This window comes from Callithrix jacchus, chromosome 7 (genome assembly GCF_049354715.1).
Source record: "Callithrix jacchus isolate 240 chromosome 7, calJac240_pri, whole genome shotgun sequence".
NCBI classification, from domain to species: domain Eukaryota; kingdom Metazoa; phylum Chordata; class Mammalia; order Primates; family Cebidae; genus Callithrix; species Callithrix jacchus.
In genome coordinates this window covers 64,067,220-64,087,570 of record NC_133508.1, presented here as the reverse complement: position 1 = coordinate 64,087,570, position 20,351 = coordinate 64,067,220, and the positions used below count along the sequence as shown (strand labels likewise).

General features: G+C 49.3%; 1 protein-coding gene across 6 annotated transcripts in view; it reads left to right on the top strand.

Annotated features, from left to right (window-relative positions):
* The window catches only part of WASF2 (WASP family member 2), an 84,954-nt gene extending 70,511 nt beyond the window's left edge, over nt 1–14,443 (top strand). For all 6 annotated transcript variants that reach the window (XM_002750496.7, XM_078330844.1, XM_078330843.1 and 3 more), the window contains 5 exons: nt 3,032–3,149; nt 4,151–4,281; nt 6,397–6,552; nt 8,908–9,422; nt 10,434–14,443. In XM_002750496.7, the coding sequence (XP_002750542.1) occupies nt 3,032–3,149; nt 4,151–4,281; nt 6,397–6,552; nt 8,908–9,422; nt 10,434–10,591 (1,078 nt within the window). In that variant the 3' untranslated portion in view covers nt 10,592–14,443. The remainder of the gene's footprint in view (nt 1–3,031; nt 3,150–4,150; nt 4,282–6,396; nt 6,553–8,907; nt 9,423–10,433) is intronic.
* Nucleotides 14,444–20,351: the final 5,908 nt, after the last annotated feature.

Sequence of the window (20,351 nt, the reverse complement as noted above, 5' to 3'; positions counted from 1 at the left end):
GGTTAATAACACTAGATTGTCTTTTTATCTGAAGTGGTTGTTTACATCAGAGGCTTGTATTTAAAAGCATACTGCCTACCCCCATGTTGGCTGTGATGGCAGAAACTAAAATTTACCCCATAGACACTTGTCAGTTATTATTGTTTGGTTTCTGAAATGCATAGTGAGTATAATATATATTGAAAGTTTACTGTAACATTGCATGCTACAAAGTTTAATTTCATATAAGCCAAGTCCATCTTGGATTCCATCCAAGGAATTTAGTTATTATAGAACCAAAAGGACTTTGTTACAAGGCAGTCCTACAGCATGGATCCCAGGGGCAACATTCTAGCAAGGCTCCCACTTACTTGGAAACCACCAGATTACCAGATGTTTGGGCGTGTTAGTGGGGCAAGCCTCTTGGACTGGCTGCTCTGGGCCCAGAGGGGTCTTTCCAAAGCTTAAGGAGTAATTGGCATTCTTCCAAATGAGCATTGTTCACTTTGTTTTGAACATCCTTTAGACATTTCCTTCTGAAAGGACCTACCCTGCTGTGGCTGGACTTGAAAAACAAGGTAGCCTTATAGACAACTTAAAGCCCCTCTCTAGTGGTTTGGTAGTTTTGCGGTCCTGCAAAAAACCACTGAAGAGGGGCAGAAGGCGAATATTTATCTTGCTTACATCCATACGTATCTTTGGAGCAGGTAAAAAGTAATTACAGATAGCTGGAGGCGGATGTCTTCTGTCAGACATGTGTACACTACAAGGTAGAGAGAGAGAGAGCGCACACACGTGCACTTGCGCATCCCCATGTGAAATTCAAGAACACCAGTCTGATTCAGGGAACCTTCTCACACAGATATAAAGTACATGGCATCTGTCCTTCATTTTACTGTGTAAAATTATGTTTTGCCCTTGGCTTTCAAAGAGACCAGCATAGCAGGACAGAGATTTGACTCTGCATCCTCCATTACTGAGTCTAGTTGGGTTTGGGCAGAGGGGTTGTGGGGCAAAAAGGGGTCATACAGCTAGTAATATTGTAGGGAGTGTGACATAGGGTTTGTGATAGGATTGGATAAACAGATGATATTAATAGAATTTTTTTCTTCAGTTAGTGGTATTTTTCTTTTTAACATACAGTATCAGAATTAGCATGGCCTCTCAATTATCTGAACTTGGCCTAACAGAAATAACTGGTGTATATCTAATTCAGAAGAAGATTTAATATAGAAATCATTAATGTGGCCAGGCACGGTGGCTCACGCCTGTAATCCCAGCACTTTGGGAGGCCAAGGCGGGTAGATCATAAGGTCAGGAGTTTGAGACCAGCCTGACCAATATGATGAAACCTTGTTGCTACTAAAAATACAAAAATTAGCTGGGTGTGGTGGCACATGCCTGTAGTTCCAGATACTCAGGAGGCTGAAGCAGGAGAATCGCTTGAATCTGGGAGGCGGAGGTTACAGTGAGCCGAGATCACGCCACTGTGCTCCAGCCTGGGCGACAGGTGAGACTCTGTCTCAGAAAACAAACAGCTGGGCGCCGAGGCTCATGCCTGTAATTTCAGCACTTTGGGAGGCCAAGGTGGGCAGATCACAAGGTCAAGAGATACAGACCATCCTGGCCAACATGGTGAAACCCTGTCTCTACTAAAAACACAAAAATTAGGCCGGGCATGGTGGCTCACGCCTGTAATCCCAACACTTTGGGAGGCCGAGGCGGGTGGATCACGAGGTCAAGAGATCAAGACCGTCCTGGTCAACATGGTGAAATCCCGTCTCTACTAAAAATACAAAAATTAGCTGGGCATGGTGGTGCGTGCCTGTAATCCCAGCTACTCAGGAGGCTGAGGCAGGAGAATTGCCTGAACCCAGGAGGCAGAGGTTGCAGTGAGCCGAGATTGCGCCATTGCACTCCAGTCTGGGTAACAAGAGCGAAACTCCGTCTCAAAAAAAAAAAAACACAAAAATTAGCTGGGTGTGGTGGCACATGCCTGTAGTCCCAGCTACTCAGGAGGCTGAGGCATGAGAATCGCTTGAACCCAGGAGGCGGAGGTTGCAGTGAACCAAGATCACGCCATTGCACTCCAACCTGGCAACAGAGCTAGACTCTGTCTCAGTCATTAATGTTTGATTTGGAAGTGCTTTCCGTGTTGTGATAGGATTGGAGGGGAGGAAATAGAATTGCCCTTCCAGTTCTTTTTAGTTCAGAATAATGTTAAGATAAATGTTCACTCTTAAGCACATATTTTCTGGATAGTGAGAGGACCTTATCCATCCATGCCAAAGTGCAAGATTCCAACCAGGACCATTGAGTCTGGCAGATAGCCCTTATAAGGACATGCGGTGATTTATGCTATCCCACTGGCACAGCCCCTAATTAGGAGCTGGTGATTAAACCTTGTGGTCTTAACAACAGCTGGCCGTCTTTTTTCACTGGAGCCCCCTTGTGGTTGGGGTGTGTGTGGGCGCTAAGCTATTTTAGAAGGGAGCAAGAAGGTGGAGTGCTGTGGTTTCTTATCTGTGTGTGCAGAGAAATAACAGCTGTACACACACACACTTTTCATGTATATATGTGTACATATGCATACACATGAACCTCCACATGTATACACAGATTTCCAGTGGGTGGAAAGCTACTGATGCTTCCTAGAGAGTCCTGGGGAACTGGTGCAAAAAGAGGAAACAGTGGTAGAAATTCCCTCTGATGTACCAGGATATCTGAATATCCTCAGGGAGATGTCTGTGGCCATGCAGATCATTAGAAGTAATCAGAATCCCTGCTGCTATCACCTGTTCTTGCCCTGACAATGCAAATTCATCTACCAGGAATTGAAAGTAAGGCTAAAGTTCTTAAAAAGCCTGATAAGTAGAGAGGTGCCATTCAGGGGCATTGAAATGCTGGTATGGGAGAGGAAATATGCAATCGATTCAAATGACTTCTTGATTCCTTGGTGTAAAAACTGCTAACTGGTAGGTGTTTGGAATATTGGATTTGGTTGGGAGCTCATCTGTCTACTGACAGCTACTTGTCTTCATTTCTATCCCAGGGATGATGGAAAAGAGGCACTCAAATTCTACACAGACCCTTCATACTTCTTTGATCTTTGGAAGGAGAAGATGCTGCAGGACACCAAGGATATCATGAAAGAGAAGAGAAAGCATAGGGTGAGGGGAAAGGGGCCTCTGTTCTCCACATCAGTAGGCACGATTGTGGAGGGAGGGATAAAAAGGAAGCCAGTCTTATGTGAAGTAATCATTTTGAGTGGCTGCTTGCTTGGATGCCAGGTGAAACTCTTAAAAAAATGTGGCCACACCAAGCACAACGAAGATGAAAGTATAAATCACACCAAAAATGTGTTTGTTCCCCCCAGCACTATTAACAATTGAGTATATTCAGGCTGAGTTTTAGAAATTGACTTTTCTATTCACCATTTATTTCTCTTGCAATTTGCACCTGACTCTGCTGGACACGCAAGCTAGGCTAGTCCCTTCCCTTCCAGTTTTGCAGCTCATTTCTCAGAGATTAGCACAAGGTTCTGCAGTGTTTGATTTGCAACAGGAGCAGTTTAACACCTTCACTACTGGTTGGGTGGGGCCAGGGTGAGGGACTAGATGTAGGTTTTGGAGATTCTTCCTCCCCATAGAGTCTTCCTGATATGTATGTGACCTACCAGTTGCAACCTCATTCCCATTAAGCATGGCTGCTGGGAGGCCCAAGAGAGTGCCAGGGGCAAGAGCAGCTGCACAGGCTGAAAAATTCTTCATTGATTTTTTTTTAACTATTTCCTTATATATGCCCAGATAACCGTAGGTCTCATTACATCTCATCTCTCTTGACTGATCTTTGGGGCTGAGCAAATAATAAATAGCTGTTTACTAACTTCTAGCAATTAGAGCTTTTCAAAAATGTGAGTGAAAAGAGGTAGTGGGTTTCCCATTGCTGGAGGCATTTGAATGTGAGATTGAGCAAATGTTTCACCTAGGGGATGGAGTGGATTAGATGGCCTCTAGATCCCGGCAAACCCAGTAATTCTGTAAGTTATGTAGTTATTGTATGTTGTCTAGGCAGATCATCTCTTAGATATGCATCCATGAAGATGGGTAGAATTCTAATGAATAACTTTGGAAAATGTTCTGCAAAGACCTTCCTGTTCTTTTCATTATAGAAAGAAAAGAAAGATAATCCAAATCGAGGGAACGTAAACCCACGTAAAATCAAGACACGTAAGGAAGAGTGGGAGAAAATGAAGATGGGACAAGAATTTGTGGAGTCCAAAGAGAAGCTGGGGCCTTCTGGGTAGGTGATGCCTTTGTGCTGTTGGTAGCATTCTTTGAAGGGGCTGGGGACCTGGGGACAACAGTCTGACAGCTCTGGTGTGACACCTTTCACACCCCCTGAAGTCTGTCTGTGTGGCTTAGATCAATACCACTATTAATCAGCTACTTTAAAGTGCATCCATCTGGTGATTAAAATTTGCTAAATAAATCAAGAGACTCAGCAATTTAAATGAGGTGACTGGAGTGGTCTGGAAAAGAAAGCCCATGGCTCCTAGTGCCCTTATTCTGCGAGACACTGACACATCTCAGGGCCCCAGAGGAAAGACTGGAAAGGGAAGAAAAGTGGTCTTGGGAATCCTTTGCCTCCAGAGCATTGATTTGAAGGTCATGCCTAAGAACTGGGCATTTCACTCTGAGGGCTGGGGAGGGCCGGGCAAGGAAGTTGTTCACATCACTGAAGCAACTTTTCAGTCAGCTTTTGTCAGTCTTGGGAGAGAGGCTGGCCAAGGGACTGAATGCAAACCTCATAGACAGTGTGGGAAAGGTTGCTCGGCCAGTATTGAGGCTATATATCTCTGCGAAGAAATAAGAGGTGTCAGTCTGACCCCATTTCCCGATACCAAGTCACACTGGAGGTTTAAAGGGGGGAAAAAGATGGTTTTAAAGCTTGGTTTGATACTTACTCTGGTATCTGACCTGGTTGACATTCAAAGCCAAGTCACCATGACTGCTTGGAATGAATGTCACCCTGGTTTTTTCTCTAAATACATTGCATCATGGCTGTCAGAGAACCATGCCAGCCCGTGCTGGGTGTCTAGGAATGATAAAAGGAAAGAATTTAGTTGTTCTAGCTTTTAGAAATAACTCTACATGAAAATCTTGACTTTTAAAAATCTTGACACTTCTGACACTTGTTCTTCATGGATTAAGAGATCTATTTTAAAGAGTGATGAAGACGGTGAAAGGAAAAAATGAATCTTTTTCTTTTCTAGGAAATCACCCCTGAGGGTACCTTCATTACCTTTACCTCCCAGTAAAGGGGGCCATTTTGTTCCATGGACCCATCCTGTTCAGACAGGCAGTTGTCACAGGTTCAGTGACTCTAAAGCCAGAAGCTTGCGTGTTCAGAATGCCAGCTACCCATGTGTGTCTTTTTTTTGTGGAGTAGGAAGATGAGGATTTGCCTCCCATTTTCCTGTTGTCCGGGTGGTTTGGAGTTGGGCTGCATGGCTAGTCTATCTGGACGTGCCTGTTGGTGAACCTATAAAGAGACGTGCCAAGGCTCCAGGGCTCCAGGCCTTGGGGATTTTCCACATCAGAGAATCTTTAGATTCAGTTAGTTTCCTCCAACTCTGTTCTCCCTGGGGTCTGTTTTAGATGAGTTCTTTAGAACCCAACAATGGTGGAAAGAGGGCGGGAGGTGGAGCATAGCAGGCCAGATTTTGCTAGCTGATGCTTGTGTATTTGTGCTTGTTTGAAGTTTTGTTGTTGTTCACCCAGAACAAATTCACCCAAGGCCCAGTGCACTGAGGGACAGGTTTTCATGAGGCAAGCCCTAGCACCCTACTTTAATCGTCAGCTCATTTTGTTTGATAAGAGACCTGGCAGAAAGACCACGTTTACTACCTCATAGCACCCTGCATTCATCCTGAGCTTCATTTTGCAATCCAGTACCTCCTTGGCCTTCGAGTTCTCCAGAGGCTTGCTGACCTCAAAATCAGGCTGTGTGCCAGTCACATGTTTTTAACTCACTAGCCTGTGGGACTTGGCTTCACCCTTTGCCACAGGACAGACTCTGGTATTCAGGTATATCTGCACCTGACACTGGGGAGAGAATTTAAAAGAACTGCCGGGTTTGACAAGGCCAAGACTAGGCAAGGAGGAGCATGGTTTTGATAATCTGGGTTGTATCCTGTTACTACACACAATTCATCAGAAATATCTCGGATATATTTGACAATAGAATATTTAGTCTTAAAATAAAATTTCAGTGTAGCAGAAAATATATGGGAAATATACCTATTTTATTTCTCCCTAATAGCTTTTGTATCAATGCATTTTTGTAGTACATTTTAAGAAGAAAACCCACTCAGGCTCTTTAAATGACAGTTTTTGGCGTTCGGTTCATTGTCAGGTATCCACCCACCTTGGTGTACCAGAATGGCAGCATTGGCTGTGTTGAAAATGTGGATACAAGCAACTATCCACCACCACCGCAGTCAGACTCTGCTTCTTCCCCTTCTCCTTCCTTCTCCGAGGACAATTTGCCTCCCCCACCAGCAGAATTCAGGTAAATGGTGGACCTATTCCATCCACTATTGGTGGTTATACACTCAAGAACAAAAGAATGGACCAAGAGCAGTGGCTCACACCTTTAATCCCAGCACTTTGGGAGGCCAAGGTGGGAGGATCTCTTGAGGCCAAAAGTTCAAGAGCAGCTTGGGTAACATAGCAAGACCTCATCCCTACTAAAAATCAAAAAAATTAGCCAGGCATGGTGGCACCCACCTGTGGTCCCAGCTACTCAGGAGGCTGAGGTGGGCAGATCACTTGAGCCTGGGAGGCTAAGGCCGAAGTGAGCCATGATCATGCCACTGCACTCTAGCCTGAATGACAGAGCGAGCCAAAAAAAAAAAAGAGTGAGAGTTCAAACCCTAGGTCAAGACCACTAAAATAACTTCAAACAAAACTGTCTAGATAATAGAAATAATTAACACTTACCCACTATTTGCAAGGTGGCAGGCATTATGCTAAACACTGTATGTATATGTCACTTAATTCCCATAGGAGTCCTCTTCTGAAATAGGTACTGTTATTATCCCTATGTTACAGATGAGTAAACTGTGAGGCACAGAGGAGGGTCAATGAAATGACCCAAAAGTCACAGCCAGTAAGGGCAGAGCCGTGATTGGTCAGTTGGACCAGAACCTGTTTTCCTTTTTATGAGATGGAGTTTCACTCTTGTTACCCAGGCTGGAGTGCAATGGTGTGATTTCAGCTCACTGCAACCTCCGCTTCCTGGGTTCAGGCAATTCTCCTGCCTCAGCCTCCCGAAAAGCTGGGCACGTGCCACCATGCCCAGCTAATTTTTTGTATTTTTAATAAAGACGGGGTTTCACCACATTGACCAGGATGGTCTCGATCTCTTGACCTTGTGATCCACCCGCCTCGGCCTCCCAAAGTGCTGGGATTGAGCCACCACGCCCAGCCCCCCAGAACCTGTTTTCTTAACTACTCCTGACTATACCCGAACAAATAGAAGTCACCAACTTTTTTTCTTTAACTCATCATGAAATGAAGTGGTACAAACTGCTGTCCATGAAATAGTTGCAAATACCTTGCCCAGTTGTCTAGGAACCTAGCATAGAGTCACTTCCTCTCTTACTGCTTCAGGTTAGTTTCACTGCTGTGTAGAATCTCCAGAAAGAATGAAACAAAGGGAAAAGATGGGTGAAACTCCAAATTTGTCCATTTTGCTATTTGTCAGTGTCCCTGGCAGAGGTGTACAGAGGACTTGTTAGGCAGTAACACTTCAGTACCACACTGAAAAGAGAGCTGAGAATTGTTCAGATTGCACTGTCTTCTCAGTTACTTTTGTCCTTTCTGTAGCCCGACAAATGAGAGCTTTGAAAGGTGCACTTTTCTCCTTAAATACTGCTTAATTAGAGATTGAATATGTTGAGGACCCCTCAGATGGAGACCTAAAGCAGTGCTGCCCTCCTCCTCTCCCCTCATTCTTCTTGGCCCTTGAAACGATTAATCCCAAATCTCCTTCTGCTTACCAAATCACTCCTGCTGGTTGCCCTGTCAGATGCAGCTAAGGCTTGAAGGTCTGTGGAAAATTCCAAAATGGCTGCTTTTCTAAGGAGTAGCTATTAGATACAAAGGTGGAAAAAGAAAACCTGCAGCCTCACACATGGCCTGAGACCTTGAAGCTGCATCCGAGCAAATCTGATCCCAGGAGAGGTGTAGACTTAATCCTCTTTCAAGCCTGGGTCAGGAGTCTGGTGGCACATTCATTTCCCATCTCTGCAGATTCTCAGATTGAGATTCATTCTCTCTCAAGATTTCCCCACATGAGCACTGAAGATGCATTCACCTAAATCCATATCCCACTCAGGTGTGGTCAGCCTGGCTTGGGTTTCCTGCCCTCTCCAATGCTGGTGAATGGTAATAGCCTGAGAAACAGATCCTGGTGTGTGGGTGGGTGGTTGAATTTTTATTCCAGTTCTCTCTTGCATGCACCCTTAATCCTGGCTGCAGGTTTAAACTGACAACTGCCATGGACCATTCTTAGAGAAGGGTTTGGGAGGATGCCTTCCCCAGGAGAGCTGAAAAGGTAGAGGGGTGCCTAAGAGATGTCTCAGCCAGTCCTTACCTAATAGAGGAATCTGAAGTCTACTTCTTTCAGGTAGTTTTACTCAATCTGGCTATCCTCGTCTACAGGTAGGAAGCTCATTACCTTACAAGGCTGCTTATTTTATTATTGATCTGTTCTGACCATAGGTAGGCTTTTCTTTCTGTTTGAGCCAAAGTGAAATGGTATAGTCAACCAAGATAAACCTTGGCATAGAGACAAGGCTAACTGTAGGTAGGTGTTTGCATTCTAAGAGTGATGGTGAGTCTTTTTTCTTTGGCCTTTTAGTTACTCAATGGACAACCAAAGAGGATCTGGTTTGGCTGGACCCAAAAGATCCAGTGTGGTCAGCCCAAGCCATCCTCCACCAGCTCCTCCTCTAAGCTCTCCGCCAGGCCCTAAACCCGGGTTTGCTCCACCACCTGCCCCTCCACCACCTCCCCCTTCGATGATAGGCATCCCACCTCCACCACCACCTGTAGGGTTTGGGTCTCCAGGGACCCCTCCACCACCCTCACCCCCATCTTTCCCACCTCACCCTGATTTTGCTGCCCCTCCACCTCCTCCTCCACCACCAGCAGCTGACTACCCAACTCTGCCACCACCTCCCTTGTCCCAGCCAACAGGAGGAGCACCTCCCCCTCCCCCTCCTCCTCCACCTCCGGGTCCCCCTCCTCCCCCTTTCACTGGTGCAGATGGCCAACCTGCTGTACCACCACCACATTCTGATGCCACCAAGCCCAAGTCTTCCTTGCCTGCCGTGAGTGATGCCCGTAGCGACCTGCTTTCAGCCATCCGTCAAGGTAAATCCCAGTGGTGGGTCTGGGACTGTGGAGCCTTGTCTTTCTGAAGCTGGGATGACTGATTGGAGGATGGGTGAGGGGGGCTCTGTGCCCTTCCCAGGAAATAGCTTTCGTTGGGTGGGGAGAGATTGGGACATTAGGCTTAGGAGCAGCCTGAGAAAAGGCTTCACCCTGAAAATATGGAGATTGAGATTTCTTTCCACCTTGGTTTAAAGTAAAGGATTCTTAAGCTGGGATCTTGGAAGTCCTTGGAAATATATGCTTATGTGTGTTTGCATGCATTTTCTTTTCCTTGGGGAAGGATCCCCATTTTTCATCAGTTTCTCAGAAGGATTTTATGCCTTCAAAAAAAAGCAAGAATCACTGTCCTAGTGGGTCCTTGTTCAGCTGGACTCAGCAACCCCCCAGCCTTCTCCACCACTTTGCCCTTCATGTCTTCCTTCCTTGCCCCTTGCCCTCTTACCCCTTTTTTCTCACGTTTTCTTTTATCTCCTTCCCTCTGTTCTCCTCTTCCCTTCCCTCCCCTCCCCTCCCCCATCATCATCTCACTGTCCTGGAACATTGGAGTATTTATTCTGTCAGAGGTCAGGTCTAGTCCCAAGGGATTATGGTGGTTTGTTCTGATTGTGATCCTCAAAAAACTTCTAGTCTAGAGGGACAGTCTATGGCAGCTAAGCCCCATTATAGTTGATGGAATTGGGCAGACTGAGGATCTGTTAGTTGGAGTGTGGTGGCCGCTCACCATTTCAAAGCGTGAGGAGAAGTCCTTGCCAGCCTGAAAGTGTGTAAACCAGGAAGGACAGCAGGCTGCCTTTCAGACACACCTGCGGCATCAGGGCTACCAGTTTCATAAACTCATCTTTATTTTTTTGCTTTTCCAGAACAACCTTCTTTTTTTCTGTCTTTTCCAATACCCCTTACCCATTGGTGGCCACTCCCCCTTACCCAGTCCCAGATGGATTCCCAGGCTGAGGACATGCCTTCCTCACCCTTCTGTCTCTTCGCCACCAGGTTTCCAGCTGCGCAGGGTTGAGGAGCAACGGGAACAAGAGAAGCGGGATGTCGTGGGCAATGACGTGGCTACCATATTGTCTCGTCGAATTGCTGTTGAGTACAGTGACTCAGAAGATGACTCCTCTGAGTTTGATGAGGACGACTGGTCGGATTAACTCTTTCTGCCTGCTGCCCACCTTCTTTTTCTTTCATTTCTACCTGCCTTCTTTGATGCCAACCCCAACAGTCCTGTGGGGGAGAAAAGGGAGGAAAAAAGTAATTTTAAGGGGCCAAAGCTTTCCCTGAAGCAACCAAAGATATATCCAAGTGCTTCCTCCAAATCAACCTGTATTTCTTCTCCCCTTGTCAGGCCCTGTGGGGCTCCTGAGATTCAGCAGCTGGGAATGTTCCCTCTTTCCTTCAAGTGCCTGTTGCATATTGAAAGGAAGGAGAAATCCCAAAACAAATTCCTTTAATCGGGTTTCTGTTGGAGATGGTGCCTTCCCTTAGGAGCCATATTCAACTGCAGTCTTCTAAAACCTGTGCCCTCAGCCACTTCGAATAATGCCAGCCACCTTCTGGTTCTAAAGCAGGGGGAGTGGCCTGAATGGACACAGCTGGCCCCTTTCCCGTGCACTGAAAGGGCAGAGCAGGCCGAAGGCTCCAATGGCCAGACTGTCTCACCCTTTGCCCTAATCAGCAGGGTGGGCCTGCCTTTTTCTAAGCGATCTCTATGCTTGGGATGTCCTTTATTCCAGGAGGCATCAAGCCTCTAAAGAATGTCTCACCCCCTTTTCCCAGAAGTGATGCCTTTCTGCAGGCTGAGGTTGTTGCCTCCCTCCCAGGATCCCTTTGGTGAGTATGGTGTTCAGGATGCACCACCACCACCTCTAGGTGCCTTCAGGCAACACAGCCCAATTTTAACCTTTAGTATCCATGACCAAACTCTCCCTGACACATGACATCAGAGGCCTCTTCTGGCTGTCAGGAGCAAAGCCTGAAGACTTGGAGCTGCAGGGCAGGAAGAACAGCGGTGCTCTGTGGGTCCCACCCTTTAAAGATGCTGAGGCCTAAAGATGGGAAGTGACTTGCTCAAGGTCACACAGTTGGATAGTGACGTAGCTAGAGCCCAGAGTTCCTGATTCCAAGTCACCTGTGCTTTCTGGGACCAAATAATGGGCACCTACTGGAGTCTGGGCAGAGCTTTCATGGCAGTATGCTACTCCAGACCTCACTGTAGGTTGGGGTCCCAGTAGGAGGACTCAGGGTCTGTGCCAGTGCTGTCAGTGCTGCTCAGACCTTCATAGCCTCTCTTGTCATTCTTTGTTGCCCCTTTTCTGTCACCAACCAACCATACAGCCTTGGGAGCTGCCCTTCTGGGGGACCAGAAGTAGTGAGAGAAGGAAGAGGATAGGCAGCTTTGACAGGTGCTGTTTTTAATTCCTGTGCAACTCCTCCCCCTTTTCCCCCCCCAGTTTAAGCATAGATTCTGCCAATTGTGGAAACTTCAGTCCCTCAGGCTGGCAGCCATGCCGGTACCTGCCTGGGGGGGCCTGGCAGCCGTGAAGCAGGCTGAAAGGCAGAGGGGCTCCAGGTCCTGTCTCCAGCTCCCCTCGCTGCACGTGGTGAAGCTCCCTCCCTTCCTCCCCACTTTTCCCAGGCTAATACACAGGTGCTATTATTCAGGAAAAAACTGGTCAGCTCTGGCCAACAGTGAGGTTTCTTCTCTTCTGCCCTAACTATTGTGTAGCCTCTTATGCTGAAATCGGCTTCTGCTGGCTTCTCCAGCTTTCAGAGCCCTGAAACAAAGAGAAACAGGATCTGTCCCTACCCAGCACAGCAAATGGTTGTAGTAATTGCCAAAGCCCTCATAAAGCCCTCCGGCTGGAGGAGAGTGTATAGTCATGGGTTCTGCCTCTGTGCCCTTGCTGACCGCTTCCCCTCTGCCTTCTTTCTTAGAACTCAGGGTGTGAGGACTGAGCCTGTAGGGCCAGCGTGCCCTCCTGCTGTGGCCAGTCCCACATGTGCCCTCTTCTCTCTGTCTCTGGCACAGGACTTGGCACCAGGCTCCCTGCTGAGACACCAAGCTATATGGGCCCCCACCTTGTTTTCCAGGCTGCACTTCAGAAGCCGAAGGTGCTTTCATCAGAACCCTAAAATGGCTGTTGAAGGTCCAGCAGTAGCTGGAGAGGCAGGCAGAGGGCAGTGGTTCTCCCAAATAGGAGACCTGGGGCCTGGCCAGGCCAGGGTTTGGGCTTAATGGCTTTGACTGAATTACCCCCATCCTCCTCCTTTCCGGAAAAGGGAGAGCTAGAGCCACTCACTATCATTCTGCTCTGACCTTGAAGGGGGCAGTGTTGGCCTGGCTTCTGGAATGGACTGAGTCCATCGTATAAAGGGCCGGGGGCAGGAGGTGGGGAGGGGCACTGCCTGCGGAAGGTAGGATTAGATCATTAGCTCAGTGACCTCCTAGGGTTTCGATGTGCTGTGTTCTCATCCTACAGCTGGTTTGGTAATGATCTGCAAGTCCCGGAGAGCAACAGCACAGCTCTGCCTGACGCTCTCATTAAAATCTATGCAGCCAAGCTCTGCGCTTTGTAGCAGCCGGCCTTGCGAAGCCTCCTCGGCTTGGGGGGCCGGGGACCCAGTCAGCCAAGAGGCCCTCTGGGCTCCACTTATGCATATGCACCAAAAAAAGGGCTTCTTTAAACCCAGAGCCCTTTAAGATGAGAAACGACCCAATGCAGGTAATCCTGTTTTTGGACTCAATGTAATGTAGAATGCAAAGTTTAGTGATTATTGAATCTGGGCTGAGGCTGGTGAGAATATGGAACAATGGCCCATAAGGACTCCTAAGTGCTGAAGCCAAGGAGTCTCCTCCCTTCCTGTTTCACCCCACCCAGGGGACCTGCCCCCATTCCTGTGGCCCTGGGTCCCAGCTTCCAATAGTGTCAGAAGCAACTGTGGCTTTGCCTTTGTTGTGAGATGGGTACATTCCAAAGGAGCAGCCCAGGGAGGCGGCAGGCTCAGCCAGCCCTTGGAGGCTTAGAGCAGCTGGCCCGGGCTCCAGCTCACCTCCAGTAGAAGCTTGAGCACCCTCAGAAACAACCCTGGCCAATGTTACGGCAGAGCTGAGGCGGTGTTGTCAGGGCTAATGTGAAATCTCTTCCCGTGGCGCCAATCCTCCGACTCTGCAGCGCCAGCTTGGACAGATTGAGGTCTCTGTGGCTTTGGTGACCTTGCTTAAGCATTCCCACCGTGTCCCAGCTCTGCTCTAGGACTGCCTCCCACTGCGGCCCCTCACCTGACCTCAGGGCCTGGGGAGGGAGGGAGCCAGTGCTCCGAGGCCGGGGGGCTTTGCTCATGAGAGATGTCAGCCTTCCTTGGGGCATCAGGCTTTGAGCCCTGCTGGGGTCCAGCTGACCTGGGACCAGGTGTTGTGCAGAGATGTGTCTCATTCTGTGCCTCCTGCCGTGTTCACTTGAACAGTGCCTCAGTGTGGGTTAGGGAACAATTTTGTTATTAAGTTTATTCAGTTAATTCACTTGAGAAACTAACCAATTTTTACTTTCTGTCTAGAATGATGTACATGTAGTAGAGTGAGCCGTAATGCTCCCAAAGTGCCTTGTTTTCTTAAATATATTTATAAGGACATATTCCAGTGGGTTCTTTGGTGTGTTTGCCACATCAGGATTTTAGGGAATGGGTGTATATGTGGTAGGGATGCCATGTGAAAACAGGCCCTGTTCCCCTGAGGGTGGGAAAGGAGCTCTTCTGGGCAGTGGGTTAAGCCAGACCCCATAAAGTGACCCTTTCCTCTTCGGCCGCATTCTCAGACCCTCGGAAAGACATCAATTTTTTAAAGCCCTGTGGCTTGAAGCCTGGTCTCTTGCTTCCCTGCCAGGCTCATCTTGTGTCTACCACATTTGTGCCCCACTGGCCCAAAGGTTCCATGTAACTATGTATACACATGAATACTTAAATGCCAACATTTAAAATAATTTGATAAAGTCTTTGTAGCCACTCAACCACCTCTGGTGTTTGTGGGATTGTTTTAATGGGACAGGAGATTAGAAGGAAGTGATACTGATAGCCACAGGTGGTGGCCAGAGCTTGGGAGGGGCTCCAGTGTGGGTGGGCCTGAAGTGCTGAAGGCTTCTGGGTGTGGAAGGCGCACTGTGTGCAGGAGGTGAAGAAGGCTGGAAACCATTTCAATTTAGGAGGAGACCCAGGTTGGGGCAACTGCAGACCCAGGTATCCAGTCCCCTCTCACCATGAGAAAGGGGGTGTACTGGGGCCACAGGAGACAAGCTGCTAGCAACTGTTTGCATCAGGCAGGAGAGGAGCACAGGCTGAATGCTGATGCTGCTCCCAACATCTGGCCGGCATCTTTTCTGCCTCTCAGACCCAAGCAACTTACCTTAAATAGAACGATTTACAATGGAATCCGATAAAAGGTTTAGGCTGCTGCACCCCCCCTCTCCTGCCTGAGAAAGGCGAAGGGGCTGGGTTTTTATTCTGACCCAAAAAATGACCTACCCAGGAAGCAACGGTTGTTCCGAGCACAGCTGCTGCGGGTAACTGTCCCTGGGGGCAATTTATGAGCAGACACCCAGTTCCGGGCCCAGCAGACACAGTGTAGTGGCCCCTGGGAGAGGGGCGGGAGCAGAGTTGGTGACTGCAGGTCACGCCTGCTGTTCGGAGAGTCACCCATTGGCATCCCGGGAGAGGGGGCAGAAGTTTTGAATTGTCAGCAGCTGCTGCGCCAGCCGCTCTGAGCTCATCGCTGGAGGTGGTGGTGCCGGGGAGGGGGCCGCGGAGCCGGTTCGCCCCTGCAGAGCCCCCTGGCTCCACCCGCCTGCTCGGGCCTGTGTTTAGTCAGCACTTGGCTTCCCGAGGCCGGTGACTGACAGGCAACCAGACGCCCGCCCTGGCCGAAGACAAAATGGTGGTTCGGGAGCCGCCCTTGCTAGGGAATTGGAAGGAAGGAATGTGGCTCTGGAAAGCAAGAGGCTTGAGCTTGAATTCTGGCTCTGCCACTCGGGAGCTGTGACCCTGAGCAAGTCGCTTCACCTCTTTGGGCTGATCCTGAGAAGAATGAGCATTTATTGAGCGCCCACTACCTGCCAAAGACTGCATATCTTTTATTTCATTCTTAAGAGGCAAGGGTTCACCATTTGACACAGGAGAGAAACAGTTGCCTGAGATCACATAGCTGGCCAGGAACAGAATGTGGTTCAAACACAGGCCTCTCTCTAGCCAGAGCCCAATGCTCTGTTTACCATGTGACTGAAACATCTTAAGTCTCCATCCAAAATCCTTGAGGGCTTTAACGCTGTAGGGAGCCTGTTAAAGGTTTCCATTCTTACCTGCCCCACTCCCTGGTGCCCAGTTTTACAGGCGCAGTGAACAGTGATGGTCATTTTTGCTCTTGCTTTGAAATCAAGTGAGCTTGGCTGAGGGCCCAGCTATCTGAGGCCCTTAGAACAGGAAGTGCCTACACCCTTAGCTACCTGTAAACAAAGTGGATTCCCTAGGTATGGGCCAGGGCTTCACAGAGACACGTGTGAGAGGACCAAGGTCCAGGGACCAAGACACATGAGCACCAGTGCACATACTGTGCACAGATCCTTGTCCTTGTTTTCACAAGGACATAAACCAGCACATGATTACAGGAACCCATACTCGCAGGCAGCCCCCACACACAGTCCTCAGCAGCCGCTCTCCCTACTTGCTGCCTCCACCAGTTCCTCACTGCCCCCTCCTGGCTGCTCAGTGGCCAGGGCAACCTGGCACCGTTTCCTGGAAGTTCTGCTCGAGGCTAGTTGTCAGCTAGTTCCCTCCTAGATCGAGGGGCTGGGAGCAGTTTAAGGGTTCCCCCTGAATTGCCCCCTCAGCCCCAGGAGGTGTGGGTGCTTAGAGGGTGCTCTTGAAGCTTAAGGACAAAAAGCCTTTCACGGGCCAGGCATAGTGGCCTACACCTGTAATCCCAGCACTTTGGGAAGCCAAGGTGGGTGGATCACTTGAAGTCAGGAGTTCAAGGCCATCCTGGCCAAGATGGTGAAACACCATCACTACTAAAAATACAAAAGTTAGCCAGACATGGTGGCAGGCTCCTGTAGTCCCAGCTACTCGGGAGGCTGAGGCACAAGAATCACTTGAACCCAGGAGGTGGAGGCTGCAATGTGCTGAGATTGCACCACTGCACTCCAGCCTGGGCAACAGAGTGAGACTCTCAAAAAAAAAGAAAAAGCCTTTCACATCCAAAGGAATCTTTCATGGGAGAATTGCCAGTTAATATTTGGGGCAAGAGGTCCTGCCTAGCCGGGCGCGGTGGCTCACGCCTGTAATCCCAGCACTTTGGGAGGCCAAGGTGGGTGGATCATGAGGTCAAGAGATTGAGACCATCCTGGTGAACATGGTGAAACCCCATCTCTACTAAAAATACAAAAAATTAGCTGGGCATGGTGGCGCGTGCCTGTAATCCCAGCTACTCAGGAGGCTGAGGTAGGACAATTGCCTGAACCCAGAAGGCAGAGGTTGCGGTGAGCCGAGATGGCGCCATTGCATTCCAGCCTGGGTAACAAGAGCGAAACTCGGTCTCAAAAAAAAAAAAAAGGTCCTGCCTAGATGCCTTCCCTGCCTTTACCTAAGACACTGCATGCATGTCCACAGTGTGCACACACAAGCTCACACTGCACACATCATTAAAAAGGAGCAGACTTCCTGGCTGAGAAATCAGAGGTCAGATCTAGCGCAGACCTTGGGCCTCAGCTTCCTCACCTAGTCAACAAAGAGTTGACTACAATGATGTATGCAGGCCCTCTACTCTGGCACTGCACCATCTTGGGAACTGACACCACTCCCAGAGTGTGCATCTTGGAAGGATTACCAATGCAACGCCTTTCGTTCCTGCTTTATAGATGAGGAAACAAGGTACAGAGAGCCACAGCAACTTCCCTGAAGTCACACAGCAAGCTAGCAGCAGGCATGGAAATAGAAACCTTTTTTCCAATGCTCTAGACTGCCTACAGGAGAGCAGAGCACCTGTGGGCTTGGGCCACAGCCAAGAAGACTGATACTGCAAGGGCTAAAGCCAGAAGCTATGCCGTTTTTTCTTGGAGCCATGACAGTGTCCCTGTGGCTGCCTAACGATTTAGGAGAAGCCCAGAGGAGGTCCCAGGCTTAGGCATTTAGCATGGAGGCTGGAAAAAGACAGGTTGGAACTTGGGTGGGTGCCATTACACCCTGTTCCCCCCAGTAGACTTAGCAAACCTCAAGCTTCCTTTTATGTAAAGCCAGAGGCTGGCTAAAGAGGGTTCTCCCTAGCTTGTGGCCACTTCGTAGCTTGTTCGTCAGGGCATATACACGCATGTGACTGGCGTGCATAGATGTTCTGCATGCATATCTGGACTCTACATGTGTCTATCACAGTGTGGATAGATGTTGGTGCATGCCTGCAAGTACACTTAGGACATTTATGGGCACGTCTGATGTGTATGTGTTTGTGAGGCCATATATGCAACTGAATTTGTGTGCGTTTGGATGTACATATATAAATGATGTCTGTATATCTGGCAGGTGACTATGAACATGTAAAATTTTGCTTGCATGCATACTTGGTACATTCATGAGTGTACTTGGGTTTGTGCAGATGTTCACCTGTGTTAGTGTGCTGAGTGGGGTGGAATATGTCTGCACACATGGCTGGTGATTGTGTGTAAATGTGCATGCAGGGCTGGCTTCAGGTGACTATGTAGGTAACGAATCATAGGAGTGCCCTCCCAAGAGAGTATGAAGCCAGTGTTCTGCCCAATTCTGGAATAGGGGGTGCCCTGCCTGGCTCCAGCCAGGCACTGGACTTGCAGCACCCCCACCCTCACCCTCTACCTGCGCAGTATTCCCTAGACCCGTCCTACTTGGCCAATTTGCAGCCTCTCGCTCCCAGCTTCTGAGAAGGCCTGCAGCAAAGTCAAGGGGCTGTTGGCCAATTAGTGAGGGGATTAATCAGGGATTGGGGGCCCCCTGGGGGGGCGGGAAGCTGAAGGCAGACATTGGGGTTGGCAGGAGCATGAGCTGCTTGTCATGAGGCAAGGGGAAAGGGGAGACAAGGAGTGGAGGTTGAGCCAGCTCGTTAGTTCTGGAAACCGAGGGTTAACCTGTGAATTCAGGATTGCTGAGCACTGCCAGCAGCAGGGAGCATGTGTGAGTGTATATGCTGTGTGTGAAAGGGCATGCACATGCATTCAAGTCCTTGAATGTAGTACTACATGCAAATGTGTATACATGACTATGGATACCATCTATATACACATGCAGTTGTTTGTATATGTGAGTGTGCTAATGGGTTTGGATATGCAAACATGTTTGTTGCATCGGTGTACACATACAGAGAAAGTTGACATGGTCCGTGTACACATGTGCAATGATGTATCTGCATGCACAAGTGTGTATGTGCTAGTGTGCAGATGAATCTGGGTATATGTACATACATGTCTGCATGTGTGTGTGTTCTCAGAACAGCCAGGGGCCTAGACGTGTGTGCCTGCATGTGCCATGAGCATGTGTCTGTGTATGCAGATCTTAGCACGGAAGGAGCTGGGGGATGCGGGACTGGTGGTCTCCAGGCTCCAAGAGGGAATCTGACAGCTGAGCCTTGCCGCAGCCCCCAGCCCCGGAAGCCTGTTTTCCAGCCTGCGGAAGCTGTGAGCCCGTGAACTCATCTTATATTAATAGCTGCTGTCTCCTCACTTATTGCAAGGAGAGGCGGACATGGCCCCGGTGGGGGCTCAGCACTCGAGGCTGTCCCCCCGTCACGCACACCAGGACCAAGGGAGGTGGAGAGGAGGGTTGAGCTCTAGCCCCATCCCAGGGCCTACTCCAGCAGGAAGATGGGGCACTGGGCCCTAGTCCTGTCTCCCCCAATTCAGGGGCCACATCACCAGTTCACCTTCCTGGGGAGTTGGAAAACTGGCAGAGGTAGAGAGGCTAGAAGGCGTGGCTACCCCTCCCCAAACATGCAAACTCAGGCGCACATACACACAAACATGCAGTACTGAGCAGCTCCAGGCTGAACACAGAGGACTCTGAGGCTGAAGGAGACACAGGAGGCCTCAGTCTGAGTGGGGAAGACTCAGAGGGTCCTGTCCGCAGGGACCCTCAATCTGAGGCAAAAGACATGACCCTGTTCTCAAGAGGCCCCAAGCTCCCAGTCTGAGGGGGGAGGCATTACCTTGTATTCAGGAGCCCCTAGTTCTGAGGAGAAAGGTCTGCCTTCAGGAGCCTTCGGTTTGAGAAGACAGACATTCCTTCTGTGGGGGACCCTCAACTGGAGGAAGGACACACAGCCCTGTCTTCATTCTAAGGAGGGAGACAAGAATTCTCTGTAAATGTTTATTCAGGGGAGGTATAGCAAGGCATATTGGATCACATTCTCACAGCCACAAAAGGGCTCAGGCAGGGAGGCTTCCTGGAGGAAGCATGGAGTGGAGGTACAGGGGAGAAGCGCGAAGCTGATCTGCAGAATCCTGGGAGGAAGGAAAAGCCAGCCAGCCCCACCATACACAGCACAATCTGAGGGACAAATTCAGACACCCCTCAAGATGGGCCCAGGACCCCAGGCAGAGACCCTAGATGGAGGCTGCCAGAAATGCCTCAGCTCCAGCCCACAGCCACCCCCAGAGGGACAGAAGAAGCTCCTCAGTGCAGGGGCCCGACACAGGCCCTCCCAGATACAAGGATGGCAGCAGCTCCTTTCTTGGGCCCTGGAGCTGGAAGCTGGGCTGGGGAAGCAAAGGGCTGAGCCCCACCAGAGTAGGGTGGGCACTTGGTGCCTCTCCTCTGGACCTTAGTGGGGCTTGGGAGCATGAGGCAGGGGCAGCAACAAGGCCCTGCCCTGTGCCGTGCCTCCAGAAATCTGGGTTTAACCTGGAGAAC